The sequence below is a fragment of the Carettochelys insculpta genome, chromosome 1, assembly GCF_033958435.1.
Source record: "Carettochelys insculpta isolate YL-2023 chromosome 1, ASM3395843v1, whole genome shotgun sequence".
Taxonomy (NCBI): domain Eukaryota; kingdom Metazoa; phylum Chordata; order Testudines; family Carettochelyidae; genus Carettochelys; species Carettochelys insculpta.
The window spans coordinates 119,758,613-119,786,369 of record NC_134137.1 but is presented as its reverse complement, the minus strand read 5'-3'; the positions used below and the strand labels follow the sequence as shown (position 1 = coordinate 119,786,369).

At 43.5% G+C, this 27,757-nt stretch overlaps 1 protein-coding gene across 9 annotated transcripts in view; it reads right to left on the bottom strand.

The window, feature by feature from the left end:
- The window catches only part of ATP11A (ATPase phospholipid transporting 11A), a 270,256-nt gene that overhangs the window by 123,091 nt on the left and 119,408 nt on the right, over positions 1 to 27,757 (bottom strand). For 8 of the 9 annotated variants that reach the window (XR_012645033.1, XR_012645038.1, XM_074990476.1 and 5 more), the window contains exon 2: positions 18,330 to 18,452. The exons of the other annotated variant lie outside the window; for it this stretch is intronic. Coding sequence is in view for 6 of the 8 variants with exons in the window: in XM_074990476.1 (XP_074846577.1) it covers positions 18,330 to 18,452 (123 nt within the window). In the remaining 2 variants the exon portion in view is untranslated. The remainder of the gene's footprint in view (positions 1 to 18,329; positions 18,453 to 27,757) is intronic. 9 annotated transcript variants of the gene reach the window in all.

Sequence of the window (27,757 nt, the reverse complement as noted above, 5' to 3'; positions counted from 1 at the left end):
TTCAAGACATCCCTGATTTTCACTGACTATGTTCTCCTGATCGCCCTTGTGTTTGGATGCTGATAATTTCTGGTCAGGTGATGTGTCTGTCTCCCACGCTGGCATAAAATTCTCCCCCTCCACCTCCCAAAGATTCTGAAGAACACAGCAGGTCCCAGCGACAAGGGTAACGTTTTCTTCACCAAGGTCTAAGCATGTCAGAAGGGACCTGAAACTGGTTTTAAATGGCCAAAGGCACATTCTATCAACCTTCTGCACCTGCTCAGCCAGTAGTTGAAGTGCCCATGTATGGTTTCATGCACCAGGGGAACAAGGGATAAGCTGGGTCAATGAGAATCACTACAGGCATTTCCATGTCCCCAGTGGTGATTTTCTGCTCTGAGAAGAAAAGAGAAGTTACTCACCTGTAGTAACGCTGGTTCTTCAAGATGTGTCCCCGTGGGTGCTCCACAATAGGTATCGGGCTCGCCCGGCACTGCAGATTGGAATTCTTCTAGCAGTTTCTATTGGATCGCGCGTGCGCCAACGCATGCCACTCCCTTGCGTGCCCCCAGCCATGTGCACGATCCGGTCCGTGCCAGTTCCTTGACCAACCGCCTCGCATACTCCTGAAAAACACCAGACAGAGATCCGAAGCGGGGAGGATGTGCGGGTGGTGGAGCACCCACAGGGACACATCTCGAAGAACCATTGTTGCTACAGGTGAGTAACTTTTCTTCTTCGAGTGGTCCCCGTGGGTGCTCCACAATAGGTGACTACCCAGCAGTAACCCAAGTAAGGAGGTGGGTAATCGATTCATGTGCAGCTTGCCCCCGAGAGGACTGCTGTCGACAGACGGGTATCCTCCTCGAATACCCGATGTAGGGCATAATGCTTGGCGAAGGTGTCATAGGATGACCAGGTCGCCGCTCTACAGATGTCTTTTAACGCGATGCCCTTGAAGAAGGCTGTTGATGCCGCCACCGCCCTGGTGGAGTGAGCCCTGGGTGGGGCCAGCAAAGGGGTCTTTCGAAGCTCGTAGCACATTTTTATACAGGACGCAATGTGCTTTGAAATTCTCTGTGAAGAGAGGCCTTCCTCTTTTGACCTGGGAGCGAGAGACACTAGGAGCCTGTCCATCTTCCGGAAGGACTTAGCTCTGTCTATGTAAAAGGCCAACGCTCTTCTCACGTCTAGGAGATGTAGGCGCGCCTCCTTGCTGGAGCTCCGAGGCTTCGGGTAAAACGAGGGTAAAACTATTGGTTCTCCAAGGGTAAAACTATTGGAACTCCAAGGAAACTTTTGGAACGAAGGCTGGGTGTAACCATAGGGTTACAGCCTCCTTTGGAACACTGTGCAGGGTGGCGTTGCCATCACTGCTGCGAGCTCTCTCACCCTGCGGGCTGACGTAAATCGCAAGGAGGAAGGTTGTTTTCATCCTAAAGGAGTCGGAGGCGTACCGTGGCTAATGGTTCGAAGGGTGGTCCCGATAGCATGCTGAGCACCAAGTCCAAATTCCACGATGGCGGAAGCGGTTTTCGAGGGGGGTAAAGGTTTACCAGCCCCTTCAAGAACCTTGTGACAATAGGGTGGGTGAATACAGTGGGCCCTTCCTCTGTATGCCGAAAAGCTGATATAGCAGCGAGGTGGACCTTTTGTGAGGATAGAGAAAGCCCGTCTCATTTGAGGTCCAATAGGTATTCTAGTATTACGGTTATAGGAACGTCAAGGGGAGCTAACTGCTTGGCTGAACACCAGGCTGTAAATCGAGTCCATTTCTGTTCATAAGTCCTCCTGGTGGAGGTCCTTCGGCTACACTCCAGGACTTGCTGTACTCCCTCTGTACACGTGCTCTCTAAGGCGCTGAGCCATGGATTAACCATGCTTGTAGGCACAGACCCTGAGGGTGCGGGTGCACTATGGACCCCTGAGCCTACATGAGTAAGTCCGGCGCCACGGGCAGGGGAAGTGGTGGGCGATCCGACATGCGCAGAAGCAAGGGAAACCATTGTTGCCGGTCCCAAGTTGGGACTATGAGTATCATGCGAGCTCTCTCCCTTCTGGCTTTCTGCAGAACCTTGTGGATAAGCGTTGTGGGGGGAAACGCGTGGAGTAGAGGGCCCTTCCATGAAATCATGAATGCATCCCCCAGGGACCCCCGCCCTATTCCTGCTCTGGAGCAGTACTGGGGACACTTCTCGTTGTACTGGGTAGCAAACAAATCGACTTGGGGAAAACCCCATGTACGAAATATGCGCCGTAGCAGGTCAGAGCGGATCTGCCATTCGTGAGTGAGTGCGAAGCGCCTGCTCAGCTGATCTGCCTTCACGTTGTGAGCGCCCGGCAAGTACAAGGCTTTCAACGTTATGTTGTTGGCGATGCACCAGTTCCACAATCGGACTGCTTCCGCACATAACACACGGGATCGTGCCCCTCCTTGTCGATTGATGTAGAACATAGTGGAGGTATTGTCGGTATTGATCCCGACTACTTTGCCATGCAGGTAATCTCGAAAATGTCTGCACGCGTTGAACAGTGCTCTGAGCTCCAGTATGTTTACGTGCAGTGTCTGTTCCGCAGGGGACCATATCCCTTGCATCACCTTGCTGCCAATGTGCGCTCCCCACCCTATGTGGGAGGCGTCAGTAGTAAGAAAGATAGAAATTTGTGGTTGGTGAAAAGGCACCCCCACTAGCAGATTCTTGGGATTTTCCCACCACACCAGGGATCTGCGCACCTCCGTTGTGGGCGACACTACCCTGTGGGCAGTGTGGGATGCCAGTTTGTAAACACTCGCCAGCCAATGCTGCAGGCTTCGCATGTGTAACCTGGCATTCTGTACCACAAACGTTGCTGCCACCATGTGCCCCAACAGCTGCAGGCACGTTAGAACCGGCACCGTGGGGCTGTATGTCATGACTTGCGCCAGGGAGTTGATGGCGCGGAAGCGGGCGTCGGGCAGGTATACTCTTGCTGTGATAGTTTATGCATGCCCCTATGAACTCTATATCTTGCGTGGGTTCGGTCTTTGACTTTGCGAGGTTGATAACTAGGCCTAGCGAAGTAAACGTGTTCGCGGTGACACGTATTTTGCATAAGACCTCTGCCTTTGAGGCCCCTTTCAGCAGACAGTCGTCCAGATATGGGAAAATAAACACCCCCTGTCTGTGCAGGTAGGCTGATACCACTGCTAGGGTTTTGGTAAAGACTCTGGGTGCTGAGGAGAGGCCGAACGGAAGAACCCTGTCCTGGAAATGTTCCCTGCCGACCGTGAAGTGGAGGAAGCGTCTGTGTGCTGGGTGGATTGTTATATGAAAGTAAGCATCTTGTAAGTCGAGGGCTGCAAACCAGTCTCCATCGTCCAGTGCCGTAAGTATGGAGGCAACTGTGATCATCTGAAAGCGTTGCTTACGCAAGCAACAGTTGAGGCCCCATAGATCCAAGATCGGCCTCCAGCCTCCCGTTTTCTTCTCTGTTAGGAAGTAGCTTGAATAAAAACCTTTCCCTTGGAATTGTTCCAGCACTCTTTCCACCGCCCCTATGAACATGAGGTGATCTACCTCCTGCTTGAGCCTCGCCTCGTGGGCAGCGTCCCTGAGATGAGGCCTGGCGGGAGGCTTCGTCGGTGGAAGTGACTGGAAAGGGATCGTGTATCCCGTGGCTATAATTTCTAGCACCCATTTGTCTGTGGTGATCTTTTGGCATGGGGAGTGGAACGGTTTGAGGCGATGATGGAACATGAGATGAGAGTGGCATTGAGCGATGGTGTTGATAGTGCAGCCCCCAACATACCCGTCAAACTTGCTGTCTCTGGGCCTGCCCCGAGGGTGTACAGCTTTGTTAAGAACGTTGCCTGGGAGTCCTGTATTGCTGCTGCTGTTGATGGCGCCCTCGAGTCTCTGCTGGAGTGGAGGACCAGTCGGTTGAGTCCGCAAACAGCTTTTGTTTATCAAAGGGAAGATCCACGATCTTCGCCTGCAGGTCCCTGGGGATACCAGATGTCTGGAGCCAGGATTCCCTACGCATTACCACTGCTGCGGCTGTTGAAACGTGCCGCTGTGTCCGTCACGTCCAGGGCAATCTGGACTCCTGTCCGCGACGCCGCACAGTCCTCTTGGACAAATCGCCTTCAACACCGGCTTCTTGTCCTCCAGGAGTGAATCCATGAGGGGAGTGAGTCTAGAGTAATGGTCAAAGTTGTGGTTTGATAGATGTGCCCCGTAATTTGCCACGCTCAATAATAGGGTAGAGGAGGAATATACTTTCCTGCCAAACAGCTCTAGCTTCTTAGCATCTTTATCTGGCCCCCCCGACTTGTACTGAGACGTCTTCGACCTCTGCTGGGATGATTCGACCACCAAAGAATTGGGCTGCGGGTGATTAAAGAGGAACTCCATGCCCTTGGCTGGGACAAAGTACTTCTTATCTGCTCTCTTGTTTGTAGGCGAAATAGAGGCCGGGGTCTGCCATATGTTAGTGGCTGACTCCATAATGGCTTCGTCCAGCGGGATAGCGATTTTAGATGAAGCCGGGGGGTCTCAAATTTTTCAGGAGTTTATGATGCTTCTCCTGCACCTCTGCTATTTGAATGTCCTGCGTGAAAGCTACTCTTTTGAACAGCTCCTGGAATTGTTTAAGGTCATGGGGGGGGGGAACGTCCACGGGGGCCATGGCCTCATCTGGGGAGGATGAGGAGAAACCACTGGGGTACACCTCCCTCAAATCCTCTGGCTCCCGAGTTCGGTGATATACTTGCTCCCTGGAGAACTGCGAAGGGAAGTCTCGGGATTCTGGACCTAATTCCCCCCGAGACAACTGTGTTCCCATCTCAGAGCGAGAGTGCACACAGGAGTATTGATGAGTAGCAGGGGAGGACCTGCCCTTGGATCTAGACCTGCTGCGTCTGTGTTCAGCATGATGAGGATGACCATAGCAGCATGGGCAAGGGCTCGGTGATGGAGACCTGGACCACAACCGGGGAGTGTGCCCATGATGTCTGGGAGAGCGGGACCTCCACAACAACGTAGATAGTGGTGAAGCTGGTTTGTGATAGTACTCAAGGGGATCCATGCCCAGAAATGGTGAAGGTGGTCCAAGCCACGGCGAAATTGGTTGGAGGAGCAGAGAGGGAGGCCCTAAATAAGCCGGTGGAGTTACAGCCCGTCGGTGTGGCGTGTGTATCTCGGGGCGGGGGGGCGGGGCGCTAGGAGATAAGGGCAGCGCGGCCCTGCCTGGAGAGGGACTGAGGTGCTGAGTTTTTGTTTTTGCCTTGCCCCTCCCCTGCGGGGTGGGCACCACCCCTTCCCGTGCCGGGGATCTCGGCCCCGTTGTCGGTGCCGCACTCGGCACAGTCAGCGGCGGTGCTGCGTGGGTAGCTTCCTCCGGCGCCGACAGGCTCTGTGCCGGGTGCCCCTGTGCCATCAGCGCCGCGGGGGCCCGTGCCGCATGCGTCAGCGCCACTGATTCTGGCGCTTGCACCGAGGGGGTCAAAGAGGCTGCCTTCCTCTTATGCAACCCAGAGGGCCCTTCTGCGTGAGGCTTCTCCGGCGGTTCTGGCTGGAGAGCCTTATCAAACAAGATCATTTTGAGCCTCATCTCTCTGTCTTTCCTGGCCCTGGCCGTAAGCTTAGCGCAGTAGGAACACTTCTGGGTAACGTGTGACTCTCCCAGGCAGCGAATGCATTCACTTTGCCCATCAGAGGCTGGCATAGCCTCGCGGCATGACTCACGCTTCTTAAACCCCGAGGAGGCCATCGTGGTGAGTCTTTACTATTAATAGGGTACTTAGCCACTAATCAGTGCTTTCTAACCCAAAATAACATTCACCGGCCTGCGGGGCAGCGGACAGCTTAACTAGCCTTCTTGTCCGCCCCTCTCTCCTTCATTCCTCTTCTCTCTCTCTCTCTTTTTTTTTTTTTTTTGATAGTGACAAAAACAAACCAACTGCACGTAAAAACAACTATCTTATCTGTCTCTGGCTTTAGCCGGAGCGGATTCCATCTGCAGCCGATGGCGGCTGAGAAGGAACTGGCGGGGACCGGATCACACACATGGCCGGGGGCGCACAAGGGAGCAACGTGCGTTGGCGCATGCGCGATCCAATAGAAACTGCTAGAAGAATTCCAATCTGCAGTGCCGGGCGAGCCCGACACCTATTGTGGAGCACCCACGGGGACCACTCGAAGAGGAAGTACCATTCCGATGTCTTCTAAACAGACCAGAATTCCTAAGGATATGCGCATCATGCGCCTTTCTGAACCACCCCACATTGACTGCCGATGAAATGACCTTTGTAATTCACCAATACCTGCAACAGCACAGAGAAGTACCTCTTGCAGTTTATGTACTCTGAGGCCAGGTGGTCTCATGCCAGAAAAGGGGATGTACATTCTATCTGTAGCTGCACCACAGCTAGGGAGCCCCACGTCAGCAAAACTGTCCTCTATGTCCTGCACATTCCCCAGAGTAACTGTCTTTCACAGGAGGAGGTTCGTGATCGCCTTGGCTACCTGGATGACAACAGCCCCACCTGTAAATTTGCCCACTCCAAATTGATTTCCCAGTGACTGGTAGCTGTCTGGCATTGCCAACTTCCACAGAGCAGTTGCCACAGAGTTGTGAACTATCAAAGTGGGTCTCTGGTATTGCTGAGTGTTAGGGTGGGAGACAGCAATTCACAAAGTTTCATGAAAGCGGCCTTACCCATGAGGAAGTTTTGCAGCCACTGCTGATTACATCATTTTCCAGTCATGGGACAATCTCACTAGCCTGAGCTGATTTCACAGGATCACAACCTGCACTCCATGGCATATAATTAATCTAACACTGCCACCAACTCCATATTTCTCCTCACCTGATCTCGACGTGTGTTATTGCCCCCTGCCTCAAGGCATTCATTCTTCAGAGGCATTATGTTCAGAAGATACTGCAGCACAGTGTGAGAAGTCAACATAGAATACTCTGCAAAATCTTGAAGTGTTTGTGGATCCATGTCATCCTTTGTAATAGCATGTGGCAGGCGATGTAAAAGTGGTGCAAAAATTTGCCTGACCATTTTCTTTTTAATGGGAAGTTCGAAGTGAGGGAAATGCACTCTGGGATGACGACAACAGACACCTACAACCACTTGCAACCACTTTTTTCCATGAGGAGCAGGGAAAAACCTGTGGGAACTGCACAAGGGAGAAGGTAGTACACAGGGAAGTAAGAGCCAGTGGGTAAGAGGTGTAAGGGGGGTGGGAAAGGATGGCAGATGCAATAATACAGCAGAGGGGTGTGTTAAGAGCTCAAAGTAATTAGAAAATGGGCAAGATTATAAAAAGGTGTTCTTTTCTTCATATTATCAGACAAAGGAACTAAATTACAGATGTACTGCATTATCTGGGATTCTGATTTTCTGTTCAAAATTAAACAAATACAAAACAAAATACTGATTGAGAAATAAAACCCGAGACAAGTTTCCAACTAAAATTCAACTTTTGTTCATATTCTGAGTTAAATTCGGCCTGCACTGTTTTCCTCTTTGTGCTCTCAGCAGCACACTTTATTGCTTTTAGCAACACAAAGGCAAATGTCGGTTTCTTTAAATATGCTCACATTCCAGATATGAATGCAGATCGTAAGTAATCGACATTTCAAAAATGTTAATGTTTTTATTTCATTGCTAAGAAAACACCAGATTTCTAATCAAATCCGTGAAATCACAATGCAAATAAATCTATAAAAATTTTTCTAGTCTGTTACAAGGCTTCAACGTAGCTAGAAAGAAAATGAACAATAAGAACTGAAAAATTGAAGTCTACTGCAACCAAATGTAATGAGAAGTTGAAATCCTAATTAAGGACAAAGACTAACTAAGAAAAATAAAGGACAAAGTCACTGCTTGGACGAAACTACTGATGCCAGTTATAGGGATAATAGGTATAACCTTCTGAGGATTGCAAATGATGAGGTGGTAGCCATAAGGGCATATCAGTTAGATTAATCAAATGATGATATATGAAAATAAAATAATAATATATCAGAGACTGCAAGGAGAATATAAGTCCCTCTCTACATTTGCAGCCCTTACCTTTAATCTTTTAATCTCTTAGGTGACATTTTTCAAAGAGAAGCAAGCTAGAGCACTTATCACCAATTCTTCAGCAGCACCTAAAGAGGAAGGATTGCTAAAGAGAGGTTCTTTGGATTCCCGATCCCTGTTGTCATCGTTGGTCTACAAGTGGCAAAATCTGCTGCTAAGTCATATGTTCTAAAATGGAGTCTCAGGTAGGGCACCTGAAGTTTCACTTAAAGCTCTATTTAATCACTGAAGCCTCAATCTGATCTTTTTAATTATTTTAAATATGAGGATGAAGGTTTGTGGGAAGAGATTAATTCAAGTAATTCTACACTTTCATAATTAAATTAGACTAAACAGCATAAAATCACCCTCTTCGGATCATTTCCTAATAAAACCACAGTCTCAGCAGATTTATACAATTCATCTCCAGTCCTTAGCTGTTTTATTCGCATAGGTAAGACAGAAATTAGAAACACTCAGTTTCAAAATAAGAGAATTTACTTCCAAGTATTGCCAAGCTGAATCAGTCAAAGAGGGCCAAATTACTTATACTATAAATTGAACATGTTTGGCATAAACAGACTTTTTCCATTCTATCAATATAGCAGGAAAACATACATTTTTATCACCATTTAACAGAGGATTTTTTGCATAGCACTAAAAAATTCCCCAAAAGACTACCTGGCAAGTCAAAATTCATCAGCTAAACTATGATTTTTCTTCTGTAAGTGATTTTGCATAGCAGTGTAAGTTGACAGAATATTATGTTCAACCTAAATACTTTAGATGTCAGAATAGGAAATCAATTCAATTGGGTTAAATACATTTTATTCCTTTCCTCAAGATGTGGAGTTTGTGAGAAGTTTTGGATACAAAGACACCTTTCACTTTACAACCTCAGCACATCATCTCTTCAATCCCATATAGGCCTCTCCCTACTTTTTCTATGTGCTTGTCTTTTCTGAGTGGAAGATCAACTCAGTCACAGTCAATCTTCCGGAGTTCGATTTTGCATGTCTGGTAAAGACATGGCAAAATCTCTCTCTGGAATCGGCAGTCAACCTCTACTCCACATGACTGCGTACAGTAAGAGCATTCAACAGGCAAGTACAGAGGCTAAGTCTATACTAGGAAAATAAGTCTATACTTATTCCTATACTAGGAAAATAAGTCTATTCCAATACTTCAGTTCTAACTACACAAATGCCATGGCTAGATTTGCATATCTGAAATTGACTTATTTCCCTAGCAAAACAAAGCAGCCGAAATGTAGCACTTTAAAAACTAACAAAATGATTTATTCAGTAATGAGCTTTCGTGGGACAGAAATGGGGTTGTCCCATGAAAGCTGATCACTGAATAAATCATTTTGTTAGTCTTTAAAGTGCTACATTTCGGCTGCTTTGTTTTGTTGGACTACAGACTAAACATAGCTACCTCTCTATTACTAATTATTATTTCCCGAGTATAGATTTAGCCTATGACAGTCTTCAGCATGCACCTCCAATATATATATATATGCTTTTGCTTAAGCCGGATTTGTTTATTTAAATTAAATTTTAAGAATAAAGCGGAACAGCACAATCAAAGACAATTTTAGTGCTTATTGCATGACATTATGAAAGCAAATGTTTCCTTAACTTCAGAAGTCAATAACTCAACACCTTCTGTCAACTGATCCAAACGAGCTTGGCACTAACACCACATCCAGACAATTTAATGAAAATGAACAAGACTGTCTGTGAAGACAAGCTCCTTCCAAGATTTGTGCCTTCTGACTAACACAGACCTTCAGGATATTTCGGGAATACTTCAGAAAATCTTACTTCCCCTTAGAGACATAAATAGCTGAAAGGGAAATCCACTAATGGATCATTTATGCTGAAAGATCGCAGTCAGCCCTAAGCCAAAACAATATAGTGATTGCAGTTAACAGTGAGGAATCACTTATAGTGGCATTCAGGCTTCAAACAAAACAAAAATCCTTTGTGGTCACACATTAACACTGAGAATCTCTCTCTACACAAATAAAATCTCTCCACCTCAGAGAATTTCTAGTAGTATTGTTCATTAGACTTCATAAAACATTATTGGGGCAGTTTTATTGTCTTTTCTGGTGCATTCCCTGAAGGCAACAAACATAGGCAGATTTGGATGGGGTACTAACTCTAGGTAATCACTTGATACCGTCTCAAAAGGAGGAAAGGATTACCTGAATATTTTAAAACATTTTTCCAAAATATTTAAGTGTTATAAGTGTATGTCTCCCCCTCATACATTTGGGGAAAAAAGGGTTTTAAATTACACATTAGAATTTGCATCTACTGTGCATATTTTGCAAAAACTGTTGGGTTTTGGGCACTAAACAAAGGATGGTAAAGCCAGTTTGTCTGCATTTAGTACAGTACAATTTCAGTGATAAAGTGTTCCTCCCAGTTGTAAAAAAAATCCTCTCTGCAGTTCTGGCACACTTCTCCAATGTCGTGCTGCTTGTGCATCTTACAGTAAACTCTTTCACGTCCGGCACTCTATCATCCGGAACTCTCAAACAGCCGACATTTTAACCAGAAGTAAATGTTAGTTACAGTTTCCGTAAGTACAACACAATGAAAGTAAATACAAATAAATACAACAAATACAAAACAAAAAGCAGTCAAGTAGCACTTTAAAGACTAGCAAAATGGTTTATTAGGTAGTCTTTAAAGTGCTACTTGACTGCTTTTTGTTTTGATAGTGTATAGACTAGCATGGCTTCCTCTTTGTCACTATACAACAAATACAGTATAAGTTTACTGTGTACAATACTACTGCTGCTAAATAAAGTACTCTGCTTACATTTCTGATTTGTTTCTTAATATCTACTCTTGTTTTCCTTCAGTGTTATGCATGGCTAAGTATACCTCTGTATTATCCAGAATATTTGAACATCCAGCAACCTCCCAGTTGTGGAGCTGCCGGATATAGATATAGAAGAGTTAAGTTATATGCATAGAATCCCTTCCATAACAGCTGCCTTTTCTCTGCAGACCCTCTCATCAGCTCTTGCACACAGTGCCTCTTCTTGTTCCCCCTACCTTCCCTCACACATTAATGCCACCTCACTAATCCTCTTGGCCACCAGCCCTTTCCCCAACCCTCCTGAGTACAGCCAAGCAATCAAAAGCCACAAAACAAGTCTCTGTAAAATATTACATTGATGAAAAAATATCAAAATGTAAAGAATAGAACATTTTGGCTTCTTATTGTGTGCTATCCTTTAAGTCTTTAAGATCACGTATTCAAGCTTCAGAGAGGTAGCTGTGTTAGTCTGTATCTTCAACTACAACAAAAAGTCCTGTGGCACCATATAGACTAACAGATATTTTGGAGCATAAGCTTTTGTGCGGCAGGTCTTTGCCTACAAAAGTTTATACTCCAAAATATCTGTTAGTCTATATGGTGCCACAGAAATTCTTGCTGCATTCAAGCTTGTTTCTGCACATGTAAGGCCTAGAATTTCTTTCTTTGAATGAAAGCTGAAATTCTTGTGTAACCACTAACTACAAGGACTTCAAGAACATTACCTGATATCACAACAGGCATGATAACATTACACAAGTGAGCAACATTGCTTTCCCACAGCCATTGGTACAAGTAGCCACCACCTCTTCCTCCCTTTTGCCAAATTTCTCCCTCTTCACACAGTTGTATTCTTCCTTCCCCAATCTTACTGGATTCTTCGTACTGCCTCCTATAAACCCATGCACCCTGGCTCCTGCTCTACCGTCAACATTATGATCTCTCTACCATAGTAACTCTTCAACCATATGTAAATATCTAGCCACTACCACAATGGATTCAATCTCTTTTTATTTATAAAGTGTTTTAATTTTTTTTCTTTATTACAAACTTAATAAATGCTAGGTATCAACAGCTAAAATAAGATCAACTATACATCAGAAAAGACAAACATATATACACAATATCTAGATTCCTATATATAAACAGCAAATTTCACAGTACATGGATTTTTGTGGCATAGATCAAAACAAAATTTAAAGAAAGTGCTTATAATTTTTTTAAGGCTCCCATGTTGCTGAAGTCTGAAATGAAGTTAAAAAAAAACACGCACACCTCTCTGCCTTCAGCAGGACAGCTCAAATTCCAGCTGCAAATATACAGTTTATATTCAATATACTTTACCCATAATCAGAAAGTAATTCTGTTTTTCGAACTTCTGAATTTATAAAAATGTTCCATTTTTAGATATGCAACTTGTCAGAGTTTTGTCACAGGAGAAAGCAGGCTGCAACAGCTGTAGTGCAGGTTGCATAACAATTTCCATTGCAAATTGGAACTTCAGAAACTTTCAACTTTCAGTCTCAGTCCTGCTTTGTCTCTGCTGAGTTTTATTTAATAATTTGAATAAAAACGGTCTACTATTTTGGAATGAGGGAAAGAGCTTGGGGGGGGAGGGAAACAGTCGACTTTATTTTTAACAAACCTAGAAGTTAAATGTGAATTTCCTTATAATCTAAGCAACTAGGAGTCCTTATTTTCCAAGAAAATAATCACAGAGAAAATCGTAGCAGTTCTGATCTTTACTGTGAAAGACATACACACCCTACCAAAGGGTGTGCTGCCAATCTGGTAAACACGTACACACAGTTAAATCACATACCCAGCTGATTAGCAGAGCTCCCACAGCTAGGTTTGGCTTCTACTGATGGTGCACATCCACAGATTTATGCCAACAGTCCAGGCTGCATTTTTCAAATGTTGTGGGAGGCACACCAAAATGCTGCCCACAGCCAAAAGAAAAGTGCCCAGCCAGGATTTTGAGATACGATCACACCACTTTGTCTGCTATTTTATTTCTTTGTGCCTGAAAAAACCCTTTTAGAGAGTCCTCACACTAGCAGTCCAAAGTAAGACAACATCCACTGCTCCCATTTTTCCAGAAATCAGACACAAAATGACTGGCCAGGGTCATACATGCAGTTTGTGGCTGAACTGAACTCTGAGGTGTTAAACTTATGAATTAGCTCCCCACGTAAAGTGTCTAAAACAATTTATGTTAAAAGACCTGTGAGTCTGAGGCCCATGAGCCCAAAACAGCTGGCACAGACCAGCCGTGGGTGTTCAGCTGCTGTGTAAGTTTACCCTATCATTGTTTCAGCGTAACAACAACACTTGTATCCCCTCTCCATGGGCCACTCTAGGACTCAAGTCACCAGATGCATTTGTCTGGGACAAGGGCCCCTACACTCAGAATCACTCCCTTCTAGAGTAGTGTTCCCTGTAAGCACTTCTGCAATGACTCAGAAGAGACACAAATACCATCCAGCTGATTAGCAGAGCTCCCACAGCCAGGCTTGGTTTTTACTGATGGTGCACATCCACACATGCCTCGGTGAGCAGAAAAAAAATGTATGCTGCACATGGATGGAAATGATTTGCGGGAACATTGCTTCTGACCCAGAACGTTAAGGCTGAATTAGCTCTCAGCCTCATGGTGTCATGTAAAGCCAGTCTGCCAAAGGCCAGCCCTTGCGCTGTGCTGCTTCTCCACAGGCCAATACATCAGCGCACAGACAATCCAGGAAGTTTTTGGAGAATGTTGGGGATACCTTCTTGGTACAAGTGCTGAAGGAACCGACCAGTGGCCATGCACAACTTGACCTGATGCTCACAAACAGGGAAGAACTAGTAGAAGAAACAGAAGTGGGAGGGAACCTGGACTGCAGTGACCATAAGGTTTCAGGATCCGGACAAAAGGAAGAAGGGTGAGCAGTAACATGCAGACCCTTGATTTCAGAAGAGCAGACTTTGACTCCCTAAGAGACCGGATGAGCAGGATCCCTCGGTAAGCGAAGATTAAGGGGAAAAGAGTTGAAGAGAACTGACAGTATTTTAAAGAAGTCCTACTGAAGGCACAGGAACAAACAATCCCGCTGCGTAGTAAGAAATGCAAAGATGGTAGGCAACCAGCTTGGCTTAACAGGGAATCCTTAGTCAGCTTAAATTCAAAAAGGATGCATACAAGAAATGGAAACGTGGACAGTTGACTAAGGTGGATTATAAACATATGGCTGGAGAATGCCGGGCAGTAATCAGGAAAGCGAAAGCACAACTGGAACTGCAGCAGGCAAGGGATGTGAAGAGTAACAAGAAAGGTTTGTTGTTCACATGCCTGTAGAAACGGGTTATCAGAGAAGGTGTGGGGCCATTACTGGATGAAGGAGGTAACCTAGTGACAGATGATGCAGGAAAAGCTGAAGTACTCAATGCTTTTTTTGCCTCAGTCTTCATGGACAAAAGTCAACTTCCCCATGACGGTCCTAGACGATGCAGTATGGAAAGGCGGAGGGCAGCCATCTGTGGGGAAGGAACAAGTTCTGAGCTATCTAGAAAAACTAGATGTGCACAAGTCCATGGGTCTGGATTTAATGCACCCCAGGGTACTGAGGGAATTGGCAGAGGTCATTGCTGAACCTTTGGCCATTATCCTTGAAGACTCTTGGAGATCAGGGGAGATACCAGATGACTGGAAGAAGGCAAACGTAGTGCCCATCTTTAAAAAAGTAAAAGAGGACAATCCAGGGAACTATAGACCCGTCAGTCTTACCTCCATCCCTGGGAAAATAATGGAGGGAATCCTCAAGGAATCCACTTTGGAGCACTTGGAAGAGAGGAAAGTGATCAAAACTAGCCAACATGAATTCACCAGGGGCAAGTCCTGCCTGACCAACCTGATCGGCTTCTATGATGAGGTAACAAGCTCTGTGGACATGGGAAAAAGTCAGTGGATGTGATATACCTTGACTTCAGCAAGGCTTTTGATATGGTCTCCCACAACATTCTTGTCCATAAGTTAAGGAAATATGGATTGGATCCTTGAACTGTAAGATGGATAGAAAGCTGGCTTGATGGTCAGGCCAAAGAGGAAGTGGTCAATGGCTCAAATATCTGGATGGCGGTCTGTTTCAAGAGGAGTGCCACAAGGCTCAGTTCTGGGGCCGGTGTTATGCAACATGTTTATTAATGACCTAGATGAGGGACTGGATTGAGCCCTCAGCAAGTTTGCGGATGACACAAAACTAGGGGGAGAGGTAGATACAATGGAGGGTAGAGAGAGAATCCAGAGGGACCTGAATAAATTGGAGGACTGGGCCAAAAGAAATCTGATGCAGTTCAATAAGGAGAAGTGTAGAGTCCTGCACCTGGGACAGAAGAATCCCAAACATTGTTACAGGCTGGGGACCGACTGGCTCAGCAGCAGTCCGATGGAAACGGACCAAGGGGTTATGGTGGATGAAAGGCTGGATATGAGTAAACAGTGTGCCCTTGTAGCCAAGAAGGCTAACAGCATACTAGGGTGCATTAGGAGGAGCATTCTGAGCAGATCTAGAGAAGTAGTTATTCCTCTTTATTCGGCACTGGTGAGGCCACATCTGGAATATTGTGTCCAGTTTTGGGCCCCCCAGTATATAAAGGATGTGGATTTGCTGGAGCAGTTTCAGCGAAGGGCAACAAAAATGATTAAGGGTCTGGAGCACAAGACCTATGAGGATAGGCTGAGGGATTTGGGCTTGTTTAGTTTACAGAAGAGAAGACTTAGAGGTGATTTAATAGCGGCCTTCAACTTCCTGAAGGGGAGCTCTAAAAAGGAGGGTGAGAAACTGTTCTCAGTGGTGTCAGAAGGCAAAACAAGGAGTAATGGTCAGAAGTTGAAGAGGGAAAGGTGTAGGTTAGATATTAGGAAAAACTACTTCACCAAGCAGGTGGTGAAGCATTGGAATGCACTGCTTAGAGAGGTGGTGGATTCTCCATCCCCTGAGGTTTTTAAGTCCCGGCTGGACAAGGTCCTGGCTGGGATGACTTTAGTGAGGGCTGATCCTGCTTAAAGCAGGGGGCTGGACTAGATGACCTCCTGAGGTCCCTTCCAGACCTGTGATTCTGTGAGGCTGTAAACTGCGCATAGCCAGACGTTGCAAGTATATTTATTCTTAAAACAAAGACATTACTGAGACAAACAAATAATAAAAGTTCCTGTACGCATTCTAAAAGCTCATTAGAGGTCACCCACTAAACTACATGGGACCCAAGTAGGCCAAAGTCATTCTACACTGATCCCCCTCCTCCCTGGTAGTCAGAAGGAAGACTTTGGGTCAGTTAAAGCTCACATTTTTTAAGCCAGAACTAAGTGCCTGCTGTTGACAAAAGTCTCTAGTGTAGACAGGGCCTAAAGTTATAGCGTAAGAATTTTTGTAAATTTGATTATTCTTCATTTGGGACTGAACCATCATCACACACATTCTTCTGGTTTGTAACAGAGAGGAAGCCGTGCTAGTCTATATGCTATCAAAACAAAAAGCAGTCAAGTAGCACTTTAAAGACTAACAAAATAGTTTATTAGGTGAGTTTTCGTGGGACAGACCCATTTCTTCAGACCATAGCCAGACCAGAACAGACTCAATATTTAAGGCACAGAGAACCAAAAATAGTAGCAAGGAGGACAAATCAGAAAAAGATAATCAAGGTGAGCAAATCAGAGAGTGGAGGATGGGGAGAGGAGGGTCAAGAATTAGATTAAGCCAAGTATGCAGACGAGCCCCTATAGTGACTCAGAAAGTTCCCGTCCCGGTTTAAACCGTGTGTTAACATGACAAATTCGAATATAAAAAGCCAGCTCGGCTGCTTTCCTTTGAAGAACGGTGCGAAAGTTTTTTCAGTAACACATATACCTTTAGGTCATTGACAGAATGCCCCATTCCATTAAAATGTTGACTAACTGGTTTGTGGATCTGGAGTGTTTTGATGTCTGTTTTGTGCCCATTAACCCTTTGTCTAAGGGAGTTAGAAGTCTGTTTAATTACATAACGTTAAGGACTAAGAACCCTACTTAGGTTGGACCGGGCAAAGATTTTCAGTACATACCAGAATTTCTCTCCATTTACAGCAAATTCAAATTCTCTGCAAGCCCGCGAGCATCAGCCTCAGTCCACAGCTCTTCACTGATGGTAATCCTATAACTTAGGTCCCACTAAGCAACTTTCTTTCACCCAACCATTCTATTTTTTGGGACAGCACCCTTAATGTTTATGCCCAGGCTGGGTATGAGTCGATTTATAGATTTGTCTCCTGTCATGAGGCTGGGTTGGATGCCCACTGCACATCCCCCCCATCCCCGTGTGTGTGTGTGTGTGTGTGTGTGTGTGTGTGTGTGTGTGTGTGTGTGTGTGTGTACACACACACACAACTTCTTCAGATCGTTACCTAAAAGGGCCATGACCTCTTTCAATCTAAAAATGTTTTGGGAAGGAGGAAGCTGACACACACAAGAACCTTGCCACTGAAAACTGAAAACGCAGCAAGAACCTGAAACAGTTCTAGATACTCACAATATCAACTTTCTTTCTGACTGAGGAAGAGTGTACAGTTCGTACAGAAAATTAGATTAAAAAAAAAGCCAACAGAGCTTTCAAGGTATTTACACAGCCCCCATTAGAGTTGTTCAAGTAAAGTTTTCACTGGCAAGGTCCATAACAAATTGACCTCTCCATCACCGGAACAGAGCAGCCTGTGCTCCATTCAACATGAATTCCCTCTCCCATTTTTGTTAATGTTTGTACAATGCCTAGTTCAAGGACTACAGACCACCTGAATGTCTCTCCCCAAAACAGGGCTTTCATTGCTCCTAACTCCAGACTTTCCAATCAGAACATCTTGAATTTTTATGCCAAAATATGAGATGGTAAAACAGAAAGATTATTCTACTTAGTAGTGTTGCTGCTCTAAATGTGTTTGGGGTTCCAATACCCTTGGAGTTCTAGATAAGAAGACAGTTATCAGGCACGTAATTTAAAATGCATGTTTCGAAATGAGCAAATTTCTCATCTTTTTGCTTTACTTTTTCATGGGTTCCACAAAAAAGCTACACAAAATAATTCTACTCAAATTTATTTCTCCATTTTTCCCAACTCATCTCCACACTAATATCTGCCCTTTATTTAAATAAAGAGCCCACATTTGTGATGAATCATGTGCAGTCATATTACTGGCTTAATGCACATCACTGATTATTAATACAGAGTGAGTCATTCAATTGCCCTTCAAGCCAGAGGCAATTTGGTGACAGGAACTTGCAGCACTTTTCCTTTTACCTTTTCTAGAAGCTGTCATAGTGAAGAAAATGGATTAAGAATCAAAAATAGGTTTGGTTTGGTTTTTTTTTGTGGAACCAAAAAATGAACAAAATAAAGCAGAAAACTGTTTTCTAACACTCAATGAAAGGAAGTACTTCTACCTTTGATGAGACTATCCTGTTATCTGGATACCTCTGTGGAATGTATGCTTCGGTGCCTGATGGAGGTTCACGATGCCCAACATAAATAGTCCGATTGTCCACCCAATTCTCTTCTCCTGCACACTGTGAAAGGAAGAAAGAGTCCTCCTCAGTACAAATATGAGCAAGCTATCAAAACTCTGTCTTCAATTATCTTCAGCAATGTTCTCCTTCTAAAGCAGTAATGGAGCATCCTTGAAGTGATAGCCTTTGAAGAAAAAGTAGAGGCTGTTTATAAATTTTGTCATTATAATGGGTTTCAAAAAGTTTCCACATAGCCAGAGCTAATCTCATACTTTGATAAAATTACTGATATTAATATCTCATTAATATAACAAGAATGATCTGGATTGGGTGGAGAGCCAAGCACAGCTCAATTTTTACACAGCACTAAAGCAAATAACAGAAAAGTACTTTCATCATAGACACAGAACTCCCCTGCTGCTATCTGAAATACCAGCAGTGGAGGATCCATAGGCACCAAGCCACAGTAGCCTATTCAGAGATCCCAGGAATACTTTTGAGAATTCAGACACTCAGACTATGCTATGCATTAGCTTCTGATCTCTGAATATACTGCCCGTTTTCAACGTCTATGATCATGGAAAAGAGAAGTATGAATGGGACTCACATTCAGTCCCTACTTGTGCACATCACAAAACTTATGTATTCAAAACATTTATATATTCAAAGTTTGTAAGAACTACTATTTGAGGACAAAGAATAAAGTCCTGGCCTTTTGGATTATGATTTGAGGGGTTCACTCAGAGTTTAAAATGAAAGTGTTTCCTGGCACAGTCACCATCCCGTTCTTCTGTTGATATCACACTCAGTACGTCAAAAGGTATACCTTAAGAAAAACTACTAAGACAGAATCTATACAGATGCAAAGACTCTAAAAATTAAGACTACCCTTGAGGCAGAGGAAGGCTGTAATCCTGCAAATCACTGCACACCTACAATGTCTACAGACTTCAAATGGATATTGTAGGTTCTCAGCAACTTTTTAAAATCAAGGAGCAAAATATATGGATCTTTTTAAAAAAAAAAAAAAAAAAAAAAAAAAGAGAGAGATTTAGCACATCCCTTTTGAAAAGTGGAAGAAAGGGAAGGGGAAGAACATCTAATCCCCTAGGCCACATCTACACTAGTAAGTCCTTTCAGAAAATCAGGCCCTCTTCTGAAAGAACAAGTGGCGCATCCACACAAAATGCGCTCATCCGAATTCCTTTCGAAAGAACACAGCACTCCTTCCAGAGGCCCTCTTCCCCTCCCAAATAAGAAAGAGTGCCTTTTTCCAAAAAATTATTTTGGCAAAAAGCATGTCTGGATGCTCCACAGGCCCTTCTTTCAAAAGAGCAATCCTCATGGTGCCAGATTTTTTTGATCCCTGGCCTGTTCTTTCAAAAGAGGCGGGGCTGCGTGGACACACTCTTTCAAAACAGCAGACTGTTCTTTTGACCCACTTTGTGTGTGTGTGTGTGTGTGTGTGTGTGTGTGTGTGTGTGTGTGTGTGTGTGTGTGTGTGTGTGTGTGTGTGTGTGTGTGTGTACACACACGTGTACGTACTCTTTCAAAGGAAGATCTTCTTTCAAAAGATCACTGTAGTGTAGATGCAGCCCTGAAGTCTAGCTCTCCAACAAGTCAATTCCTTGAGTCTTTAATGTGAATTGCCAATTTATAAAAGTTTGCTGTCATTCCAAATATTCAGCTTGTCTGAGATTAGCTACCGTTCACACCACTTCTCCCATCTAGGTTCCCAGCATTCTGTGGCAAGTCAAAGAATTTGGAGGGAAAAGCTAATTGTACTGAAAATGTTTTTATAGCATACTGAACTTCTATGGCAACAGAAACAAATAGCGAGGTTCAAAAATGTGTTTTATACTTCAATTGCCATGCTTCAATGACTACCTTTTCAGTACAGGCAGATGTACACAACAGCGTGTGAAAGACTTATGAATCTTTGCATCAAAAACTGCTGAAAACAATACTACATGGACCCAAATAGTCTATTAAGTTACACAGTACATTGCATTAGTTTTTACACTAAGAAGGACTTTTAAGAAAACAGGAACAATTCCGTGTGTTGTAGTGCCATTTTTAAGATATGCAGGTGATGCAAGCAGGAAGCTTCCACTAGAGGTAATGGGAATTCAATTAATAAATCCTTGAACATCAAGAATTGACATTTCAGCTTATTCCTTCTACACTGAGCAAGACTGACAAACATATTACTTGTTTTTATGAGTGCACATAAAGGGATCTGGAAAGGACATTAATAGGTGAGGAACCAACATAAGCTGGACTCTGACATTAACAATTACAAGTGCATGACCCTCCCCCCATTAACTGATTTACCTCAATAGGAACTCATATAATATTGCAATATTATTTATTTAAAGTCTTTTAAAGAGCAGAAGTTCCTCCACAGTACTTTGTTGACTTGAAAGAAAGTATTTTGCTGTCAGGCTGCCAGTCTAGTATTATAACCAACATCCATCTGTGTGTAGAGAGGGCTCAAGAAAATTAATTTTACATACAGATATAAACTAAGACACTCATTTACTAAGTCCATCAAATCTATTTTTGTTCTTAAAATTAATTCACCATAAAGAATGTATTAAAAACAAATCAACTCTAACTTTTTACATAGTTTTAACCACTTACCACAGCAGAATAAATTTAATTTCTTTACGAGTTTACAGAAGTGATGAATTAATGTACATCACTCGTCTACTTCAGAGACATTTCACACCATATAATTGGAATATTTTGCCTAAAATGTGCAACTGAATTGTTCTGTGAAGTAATACTGTAATATAAAAGGAAGCATCATGCATTATTCAAGAAGATGGCAATTCAGCTACCCCACAAGGACACTCATCTCTACTAATCGAGAAAAGGTATATGGAGGTAAATGGTACAGTGAAGCGCTAATGTATGCCACTTGCAGAGATCAAAACACCATGTCTTAATTAACAGTAACATAGCCCTACACAGAGAACACTTTGAACAAGCAATTCTTTTGATGTCCAGGTGCTGTGTATTAGACATCATTTACAAAGTGACACCAGGATAATAGGAAAAAAAAAAACTCTACATTGCGTCCAGAGCAATGAAGCAAATTCAGTGTTATGTTACTTAAGCCCACTAGTGCTATGTCCAAGAAACCAAAAATAAACCTAAAGCATTATGTGTTTCTATTGATAGCGCAAAGCTCAATGTACTGAAACCTGGTTTCACTGGCACATAAATGAAGCAGCATGACTTATGTTCTACACTCCTCTTCAGCAATCTCAGCAATACAAAGACATGCGAAAAATGCATTAAATTGCCTGCACTTGACATAAAAGGATGATCTTCATAAAACCTGAACGTTTAGGAAGCCACATAAAATACACGAAGCATCTTTTTCTAGGTTTACGTTACAAACAATGACAAACTTCAGATCTAGCAAAAAAAATTACTAGAGTAGAATATTCATGATCCTGTTTAGAGACTGACCAGGTATTCAAAAGGTGGTGGGAGTTGGGAGTGAAGGAGTAGTTTGAATTACAATATAATTCTTTCTTCAAATAAAATTATGTTAAGACGTTGTCTTATTAGTAACACAGAGAAATGAAAGTTGTATTTGTTGGGATGCAGATAAATATGGTGAGTAACCATGGTGGATAATTTCTCAAACCCAACTTCTGTCATTGCTGAGTCCCAGTTGTGGTCAAAAAGTGAGAGAGCGCCACCAAAGTGGAGGGATTAGAGGAGAAACAGTCAGCATCAACAACAGTGAGTGCTTCAGAATTAGCCATCGGTGGGTACACTGGAATGGATAGCCATCACTGTAGTAGAGAGGGCTGAAAATCAAGATCTCTCACCCGCCTTCTACTTGCACAGAGGTTCTGGTGGACATTGATGTAGAAAGTTTGTGGAGAGGCTGGTTTTGGTTACACCTCTGCCTGCAGTGTTTTCTCCTCAGGACTAGGTTAGAAATTCCCAGGAAAGGGAAGGTCAATTCAGAGTCCTTCAACAAGTCGAGAGCCTCACCAAGGCCGTGTCTACACTAGCCCCAAACTTCTAAATGGCCATACAAATGGCCATTTCGAAGTTTACTAATGAAGTGCTGAAATACATATTCAGTGCTTCATTAGCATGCAGGCGGCCGGGGCACTTCAAAATTGACGCGCCTCGCTGCTGTGTGGCTCATCCCGATGGGGCTCCTTTTTGAAAGGACCCCGCCTACTTCGAAGTCCCCTTATTCCTATGAGCAGATGGGAATAAGGGGACTTCGAAATTGATGCACCTCGTCGCCGCGCGGCTCATCCCAACTGGGCTCCTTTTTGAAAGGACCCCACCTACTTCGAAGTCCCCTTATTCCTGTGAGCAGATGGGAATAAGGGGACTTCGAAGTAGGTGGGGTCCTTTCGAAAAGGAGCCCCGTCGGGACGAGCCCCGCGGCGGCGAGGCACATCAATTTCGAAGTGCGGCAGCCGCCTGCATGCTAATGAAGCGCTGAATATGTATTTCAGCTCTTCATTAGTAAACTTTGAAATGGCCATTTGCGTGGCCATTTCAAAGTTTGGGGCTAGTGTAGACACGGCCCAAGTCTTCTAATTGAACAAATGTGAGTTGTACAATCATAAATCCGCTCTGGCATTCTACACCACCCTAGAGACCCCAAAGAGCAGCGATGGACAACCGAGATTAGTGAGTGGGCCACACGAATCTCAGTGGGCTGCATGTAGTCCATGCACCCACCATCTGCCCCTCTACTGCACTGGAGCCCTGCACTTACCTGCTCCTCCTCCCTCCCAGCACTTTGAGCACTGTGATTCTGCTGATTGGAGCTTCACCCATGCTTTTCCACCTTCCACCTCTCCCTCCTAGAACGTGAACAGATAATTCATGGCTGCTCAAGCCCTGGGAGAGTGGGAAGAGCTGCGATGGAGCATGAATCAGGCTATTTGTGGCACTCACAGTGCTGGAAGGGAATAGGAGGTGCAGGTGACGACAGGGCTCCTGTGCCCCAGTATGGGAGAGGTCCCTTGGGAAGTGGGCAGACCAGGGTGTTTACAAACCACAGGTGGAACCACAGTGAGGTGCATGCAGATCACAAGCTGCCCATCACTGCTGAAGTGGGAAGCCAGGATTCATGTTTCATAACTATAATCAGCAGCTAATCTTCCAGATGTCACTTCTTCTCCATCCACTGCACCTGATAGGAAGGCTTTTGCCACAAGCCTGCCTTTTTCAATCTAAAATTGAAATATGTGCTCTGCCTTCAAGGGGAAATTTGTTCTTGGGAAAGACAGAGCTAGGAGGAGAATGTCCTTGACTCATCTCTCTGCAAGGAGATGAAAGACCGGCTTGCGTGTATCACTAGCAGCTGACTAAGTGGCACTGAATGCTGTTCTGGAGAGAGACAGACAACAAATGGGCAACTTGAGCTGTGGAAGGGGCTCAGAATCTGCCCAAAGAAGGCAGCTGACAAAAAGCTGATAGAGAAGCAGAGAAGGAAAAGGTAAACGCCAAGCCTGTGGACAAACCAGAGCTGAAGTGGGAGGTGAAGTGATAAAATAGAAACAGGAGAATAAAAGTGTGAAATTGGGAAGAATGACAGAAGGAAAATAGGAATGGTTTCAGGAGAAGAGAACCAGAAAAAATAAACCTGGATATGTCTGAAGAATATTAAAAAAAAGGAGAGTGAAACAGAATCCACAAACATCCCAGAAAGAGCATCAAGCAGAAAAAAATGAAAGGACGTACAAGCGGTGAAAAAGGAAATGGATCAAAAAGCTTTTTCAGTGAAAACAGATCCTGAAAACTAAGTGAAATGCCTAACCTCAAGGCACCTAAAGTATATGAACAGAGAGAATCAATGCTCAAACATCAAAGGAGTACAGTTCAAAAAGTGCCCAATGGACAAGAGAGGGGCCACTATGGATGGACAGACGCTGTTTCTGTTCTCAGAAGTGATGGACAGCAGAACAAGGAGCAATGGTTTCAAGTTACTGTGGGGTACCAGTCACTGCAAATCAGGTCCAGCACTCTTGGACACAGCCAGCAGATACAAATATTTTGGAGTCTAAGCTACCTAAAGAACTGATATATGTTTTTTCTTTCATACTTTATATTCATTTCTGAGAGTCTTAAGCAATCATGAGCCTTTACAATTCATGTGCAAAAGCTCACCTGACCTAGTCTGGGGGGGATCTTGTCTTTAAAGAACAGACCTGGACTCGGGATCAGTCCTTATTACCAGGTGAGTATTCTTTGCATTCATGCAACACCTTAGAGGAGGAGGAGTCCTTGGCCCAGGCATTTTTAGGCACACTTCCAAACTCTTGCTCAGGAGGATGCTGCTTGTGGATTGGGACCAATGTACAGGAGGTTCTTCAAGGCCCATACCTCAGTGAGGTCTCAGGAGCCTTCCCCATAAGGAGTTTTTGAAGATCATGGGCACCACATTTGTGGGAGGAAATGAGGAACAGATGCTGCACTATACCAAGATGTATATCTTGCTGATAGCGTAGAGGCAGTGCTGGTGATCATCATTCATGGAGAAACATTGAGGACTTCAGATATAATTTTTGAACCCCAGGTCTCATAAAAATAAATTATACTAAACCATACCAAAAGAACTAACTATACCAATAAAAATAACAACTTACATTATCTATTTGCAGGGTTAACAACAACTGAAGAAGTCTATAAATACAGAGGCAATGTGGTAGAAAGAAGGAAATAGAGGGGCTTCAGTCCAGCTGCTAGCTCAGTCTGGAGCAGGAAGAGAGCAACTGCACAAAGGCCAATGGACACTGATTGTAAACAATCTCTGGACTTCAATGTGTGGCACGTGTACTCAAGAGGTGGAAGACACAATGGGACTAGAACTGAAAAAAGAAACTCAAAATTATTACTTCAAGTCATGTGACAAAAGAAATTCCAGAATACATAACTGCATACAGTTTTACTGCTACAACTTCAGCAATAATCTCTACTGACCAGACTGAAAATGTAACGGATATGTATAATTTCTCATTTTTTCCTAAATGTTCATTCAGGAATTGTTTCTATATCAGAAGAGGCAGAGGCAGATGGCACTCAAATTGTATACGTGCTCGTAATGAATGCTCCGAATCAACTGTAATCCTTTGTGCTCAGGCTACAATCAAATTTCATTCACAGAAATACTTCAAATCCTAAGAAACAACATTTCCAACCAATGTGGAGCTTCAATAAAAAATATTATTCCTTTTGTTGATTTTGATAAAACAATTAACACTGTTGTTGAAATGGCACAAAAACACAGCTGTTCACTCATGTCAACCGATTAGGATAATGAATACAATCTATTAGCATCCAAATCTACTAACATTCAAATATGTAGTAATACCACATAGTTTGAAAAAAAAACTGTATGAAATATTTTGATCGCATCTAGTTGTGTACATTACTGCAGGTCTGCAGTAGCAAGAGTCCCTGTGTTCTTAATTTATAAGTCCAATGCACATTGCTTTATTTTCCGCCTTTAATTCACTATATCTTCTTATAATATTAAAATAGCTATGTGCATTCTGATTTTCAATATTCTAATTATATGATCTCTATTATGTTACTCATTTGATTTATATACAAGGTGCTTGATTGTTCATTGATACCAACTATCCATACTATCATAGTTGGGAATGCTCAGCACCTTTTAAAGAGTCAGGCCTCAGTCAGCTATGTCTGGGAGAGGTAAGGGTGATGAGTGCGATTTCAGCTGGGCCTTGCTGAATCCCATAATACATGTTAAATGTGCTTTTAAATGCAGAACTTACCTGTGAATTTTAACAATGCGGATCTAGTATAAATTCTATAGACTACATTGATTGAAGGGCTAATGTTACATTTCCTTTAATAACTTGAACCAGTAATTGCTAGCAACTGCAAGCTAAGTGATATTATCTATAGGTACGAGTAAATACCTTGGTAAGTATGAAACCTCCTGAAATTAGAGGCATTTCTATGTGGATATAAGGCAAAACTCACCCCTGTGTAGAGAACAATACAATACAATATCCATGTAAAAGGCTTAAGGAGGATTAACTTTGATTAGTACCATGCAATGGCCATCCACATGTGTCAATTTAACTCAGAATGAACAGCAACAAATATTTGTGAAATTATTTCATGTACATACACGCCAAATATATTGATAGGTGTATTTCAGAAATCCAAATAAATAGGCGTATGTTCACTATCAAGAACATTTTTAGAGAGACAGTATAAAGCTTACCCTCCTCTTATACATATTGCCCCATTGATTTAAAAAAACAAAAACAAAAAACCCCACAACTTCTACAAACAGTACTCACGAGAGATCAATGATAAGGAAATAACACCCCAACCTCTGAGGTTTTAAAAAAGCCAATCATATTTTTGAAACCAACATCCATTTACACACTCAGACCCTTACATTATTTCTAGGGGTGATAAATTATAGATATACATACCTAAAACATTATGGCTTGTATAAATGATTGCTATATCTGTATAATGTCACAATTAAAACAATATGGGATTGCTTTAGCCTTCTGCAAGCAGATGGACTTCCCTGACTCCCTCCAATAAATTTATCTGCCTGGAATTGGGAAGCACCCCGCCACATACTCTCTCTTTGTCTTCTGCTGCTCCAAACACTGACTTCCTATCTATCCCCACTCCTGCCCTGCTCCTCGATGCTCTGGAGCCTCACCACCTCCACTCTCTTCCTCATCCTTATTTCCCTGGTACCGCATTCCCCCGTAGCCAGTAAGCATACTTCCTGCTCTCCCTCATTCTCTGCATCTACCTTTCACAGTCCCTCTGCCTTCTCATAGGCCCTGTACCTGCTCTATGCCCCTGGACTGTGAAGTGGCAGACACATCTGTAGCATGGCTTCAGTATCACTGAAGATAAAACAGGAGCTGGCAGCCAATTTTTATTAAGGGTAGCCTCACTTCACATGCAGGTAGCACATGAAAAAATGGCAGCAATCTTTTGGATTTCAACCTCATTGGCAATAATAGAAGATAGTGGCCATTTTGAGTAAGGGAAAATGTGTGAGCTGTCAATCTTTCATCATCTTTCCATGAGACAGCTAGCATTGGCCTTGTAAACCCAGGGGTCTGAGTTCAATCCTTGAGGAGGCCATTTAGGGGGTCTGGGGCAAATAGGTTAAAAAAATAAATCTATCAGGGATGGTGCTTGGTCCAGCCGAGAGGGCAGGGGACTGGACTCGACAACCTCTCAAGGTTCCTTCCAATTTATGAGATATGTATGTATGTGAACAACTCCCCAAAGGCCTGATAAAAATCACAGGAGTTGGCAACACTGAACTGTTCTAAAGTAGACACTTTAGACAACATAAT